Consider the following 4,965-nt stretch of genomic DNA (forward strand, 5'->3'; position numbering starts at 1 on the left):
GTGAAACCTAATTCGGTGTGACCATTCTCGCCGACAACCTGATATGCCGAAGTGGTTACGGCCATCATCGCTACATATAGTCCAACTCGGGAGATGCAATGAGTCATTGCCTATGAGAGGCTTTGATTATGACACATTTTATTATGTGATTGTCAAGTTCTGATTATGTTGTTGCTCATTCGTATAGAGGCTAGTCATATAGAGAATACCAGAAACCTCCTCCGAGTAGAGGTTCGAAATCCCCTTCGGATTGTAGGTGGAGCCCCAGGCTCCCCGTGCCTTCTTGAGGGCTCAGTCCCTTAATTTGGCGATTCGACAAGTTCACTTGTCTCCGTTAGTTCGCGAGTCCCAATATTGGCACTGTTGGAGGACTTGAGCCGTCAAGTGAGCATCACCGGAACGAAGAGGGCTCTGCGGTAATGTTCATATTTGCTTTGTATTATCCGCCGCATCGTAGTTGATTCTCTCAGGCAGACGAGAAGGTGACAGGTGCTATTGCTTCTCTCGACTTACTGCGCGAAAAAAGGCCCAGCTTGGACCAACAATGCATATCAGAGTGGAGAGGATCGGCGCTGTATGCCCGCTTTGAAGATCGCAAACTTTGACCGTCAAAGTTTGACGTCACAATGAAAATCAAATTCTGATATCTCGCGAAATTCATCGCGTATATCATGAAATATGGGTGTGCTGGTTCAGATAATGGTTGATGTCGACATAATACTAATCTATCAACTGTTGCCCACAGGCTGTTGCCGTAACTAAGTTTCCACGGCCATCTTTACGAATCAGCTTATAAGCATATGGAGAACATTCAGTGATCACATACTCATATGGATACAATCTCGCACCAGATCGTCTTTCAGCTTTGGGTTTAAGCAACCAAACCAATTGACCCTTTCGAAAGGTAACCAATCCAGAAGAAGGTTCACTAGCAGGAACCTCGACGGGCATCTAGTACGCACATATCAATCAATCCAGTATTCAGCAGGTGACGATCCTTGGAGTGCCGAGTGTGGACATCTGTTATAAACATGTATAACAGTCTTCAATCGTTCTTGAAGTGGGAGATCAATAGATAATACAGATAGTATGAGTCGCAAAGTTGAATGTAGCCGTTCTACTATTCCATTGGCTTGAGCTCGATGGCCTGATGTTAATACCAATCGTACTCCTCTATCCTCCAACTGCTGACGTATCCCTGTGAAAATACCACGATCAGATCTCAGAAATGAAGGATAGGCTATCTTCAGGTAATCTTCAACCTCAGAAGCACTACAATGAGGAAGTTCTTCATGAACATCTACAACGGCAGCTTCACGAAAGACCGAAGGTAAATAAAGAAGACCCCGACGCCATAGCAACCCTGGGTTGCCAACCCATCGGCAGACCCACTCACACCACTCTCCAAGAATGGTTTCGTATGCCCATCGTTGGTTATTGTGTCGTCGGCTAATGCCTTATTACAGCATATAACATGTTGCGACGCTCAGTAGGTCTCGTACGTGTCTTCTCAATCCTCCCTTATCAGTAATTTGAACACCATTTCCAACCTACCTTGTACACCAGTGGTGTGACACCACCGTAGAGGAAATGAGCGAGTCGGCGTTTAGCTTCGCCACTCGCGATCATCCCGCTGTACACGATTGTAGACCTAACCACAGTTAGGAGCCCTGCCTACAGTTCCGCGCCGTTCATGGTTCAAGGGACGCGAGGTTCAGTTTGGTGGGTGGATCTGCCTGCTGCTGTGCTCGGTGAGCACTGCTCAGCCAATTTCTGGTTGTAGCCTACCTACAGCTTGTAGGTAGTGGAGAGACTCTGTCCAACTTGGAAGTTGCTGTCGAGATATCCCCTCCGTACGTCAAGAGGCTCCTGAGGTGTCCGTTTCCCTGGCACGTGACCGGCGTGACGCGTGACACGCGTCGCGTGTATATGCCAAACCGCTAGAGGATCCCTTACTCCGATTTCCGTCTGACTTCTCTCAAATTTAGAGTATAAGCATCCTATCAAGTAGTTACTCCGTATTGGCTTAGCAGAGGTACGTTGTTGTGACCATCACTTATCGGCATTGTGAGCCTCACAATGTGAGGACGCAGGTGATTAGGTGTGACAGTCACACTGTGACTTCAATGGAGTTATTCCACGCTGCAAACTTCTTGGCAGCTTCTCGTGTAGTCGTTCTATCATCCGTATTCTACATGTGGGCTTCTACAAAACTCCTGTGTCTGTACGCTTTCAGTGCACCTGGTGATGCAGATACCTATACGGGTCACCCGTTGCAGTTCTACAAGCAAGTGCGATATCCTTGGTATATCAGAGAACACCCCTACTGCTGGAACGGAACGATTCCACATTACCGAAATTATACTTGGGATTCCTATTTCGACTACCTCATTAGCTCTGGTGCTAACTTACAGCTGGGTGGATATATGATCAAAGAAACAAGCAAAATCGAGGTGGACTTCTACGACCCTTGGAGCAGAACTGGTTTCAAAGCTCTGAGGGAACGAGCGGATGCGGCCGGCAGAGTGATAATGGCCCAGTTTGGATCATATCTCAAAGGAACCTTCGACAAGGATTCTTTCATGGAGAGTGCCAAAGAGTTCGTGAAGATTTTTCCTGTTGACGGCTTCAGTGTGGGCTTTTCAGCAGAGCCCGGTAAATCCCAAGTTGTGAAGGAGCTTGTCGCGGCTATTAAAGAGCTCAACCTACGTGTGTCGTTATGGTGAGTCAACAAATACCTCGGAGCAGGAGAATCCTGTTGTGATCACTGGTTTTAGCTGTTGCTTCGTCATGGTAGGTTCAAAACGTCTAATTGGCAGGAACTCAAACAAACCGGCCTAGGGAAGATGGTTGATAATGTCGTAGTTATTCCGTGGCCAAGTGACAAGAACGAGTCCATAGAAAACTTCAATACGGACCGTTTCGCCGAAGATATGATCAAAGATGTCGTCAAAGCTGGTGTAGATCTCAATAAGCTGTTTTTTTTCGTAAGTGTACACGACTCCTACAATATTCAGTACCTTGCTGCTTTTCTGCGATAGATAGTTTTCTTTGGACTCACCTTCTGCATCGTTGGCGCGTTCGCTGAAACGGACCTCATAGCTACTGTGTGGCGTGAAATCCAGTGTTGCTTTTTAGATACCACTAATCGCTAGGGCAACCTACTTCAGCTCGGACTTGGGATACTCGAATGTAATCTGCGACTATGGGGCGGACCCCAGGGGCAACGGATCAGTCATCTTCCCGGATGGGAGCGGCTACTATTTCTTTTCACAAACTCGTGCAATCGAGAAAGTTGACCTGGCAAAGAAGTACGGACTGCACGGCATTGGACTACAAGGCGGCGACTCTGATGATAATGATCTGTACCCTTGGGACACAGACTCCTTGTTTCACGCTATTGCCTCAACTCGCGGACGATGATCGTCCGACGATCCCTCACAGAGTAGTACGCAAGTATTTCTAAGGGGCGTCTCCGAGAGGTAGCCTCTCAAGCTGAGCTCTTATTACATTTCACTTCAATGTCCAGTGGCAGGGTGTGTCCACGACCTTGGGTGCATGATACGTGATGCAATAACAGCTGCTGATGGTCATTGATCATTTCTCTCCTCACCTTTTTCACATTGAACTACCGCCAGTTCGACAACACCTTATATCACTCATTACGGAAGAAAGCTTCACTTCCCGCGAGGGATGTACTTGAGTTGGAAAGTTGAGAAAGAGTTGAGATACAGTTTCTCAGAAACTGTTGCGGCGCTACTGTTTCATTAACCGGTCTATTCAATTCACCAGATTCGGACCGAATCATTCGGTGATCGGTCCCGCCTGATTTTCAGACCATTCGTTTCGGAATGTCTAAGATTTGGACCCAAAGTGCTTCAATGAGTTCCAGCAGGGAATTAGCTACTCAGTAGATGAACAAAGTCGTCTCTTTATTTAAGAGTCGAGTGAGGGGATTTGCTGCCAGCGGCAGAGAGTAAACTACTCTTGGGGCAATCACTCGCCGCCCAAAGATGAAAGTTTTTCCTGGAGCCGTATGCGGACACTGATTCACAAATCTGAGTCTATGATTCAACTCACTCTCTGACTCCGATTCACGATTCAACTCACACCATTTTCTCTCGAAAAAACGAACCCGAGGTTCGTTTTTTCAACAAATATGCCTTCTGGGGTCTTGGAGGAGCAGAGTTCCAGCCAGCGTCGACATTGATTCGACAGAGGTACAGAAGATAGCTGTCTCTGTTCGAAGGGAGCTACTCTGAGTCAGAAGAAGAATAAGTTATATCAATGATGATGTGTATGTTTCTTCGCAATATGTAAGACTCGAGTAAATCGAGCTTGCAGTGTTGTTAATCAAAAGGGGGAATGGCCATCTACAGTGAAACCCGATTCGGACGATCACGGTGATCAGTGCAGTTTCATGGGGTGTTGCGCTGATCTCCGAAGCCGGAAATATCTGACAAGACCATGATGAACGATTCATCTATGAGTTCAAGCTGTTCTAAGTGGACAACCTGAAATCTGTCGGACAGCCACGTCCTCGGGTTGCTTCGTCACGACAAGTCAGATATTTCAGGATCGTTTACGGCTTAGATCGTCCGGACCTCGGGTTTGATTGTTGGTGGTTCTACCCTTTGGACTGACAGTCAGACCGAGTGGCTCGAGCGTTAGCACCGTTTTAACTGTGCTGAACTGTTTTAGTCTGAACACCATATGGCCGATACGATAGCTGAATATAATACTAGGTGTCGGCTCATGAATATTTCAGCTGAGGTACACTCGAGTTACACCAGTAATACGTGTGGAAGTTCCACAGTGGAACAGTTATGCGCGAGTGTTAACACGCATTAAACCATGGGGGATGATTTGCAAATCAAGATTGCAGCTTGGTGGAGCTCTCGGCCAGTTCAATGAGAGATGTAGTAGGACTCTCATCCGGTAAGGGGAGCGAGGAACCCTTCATCA

At 47.0% G+C, this 4,965-nt stretch overlaps 1 protein-coding gene across 1 annotated transcript; it reads left to right on the top strand.

Moving 5' to 3' along the window:
* Nucleotides 1–2,426: 2,426 nt before the first annotated feature.
* Nucleotides 2,427–3,155, top strand: Pmar_PMAR022208 (hypothetical protein; the record flags this gene model as incomplete). The annotated part of the gene is made up of 3 exons (XM_002770921.1): nucleotides 2,427–2,722; nucleotides 2,798–2,987; nucleotides 3,042–3,155. 3 exons carry the CDS (start codon nucleotides 2,427–2,429, stop codon nucleotides 3,153–3,155), a joined length of 600 nt encoding a protein of 199 aa, XP_002770967.1.
* Nucleotides 3,156–4,965: the final 1,810 nt, after the last annotated feature.

Source organism: Perkinsus marinus (genome assembly GCF_000006405.1).
Source record: "Perkinsus marinus ATCC 50983 genomic scaffold scf_1104296964164, whole genome shotgun sequence".
In the NCBI taxonomy this organism is placed as follows: domain Eukaryota; phylum Perkinsozoa; order Perkinsida; family Perkinsidae; genus Perkinsus; species Perkinsus marinus.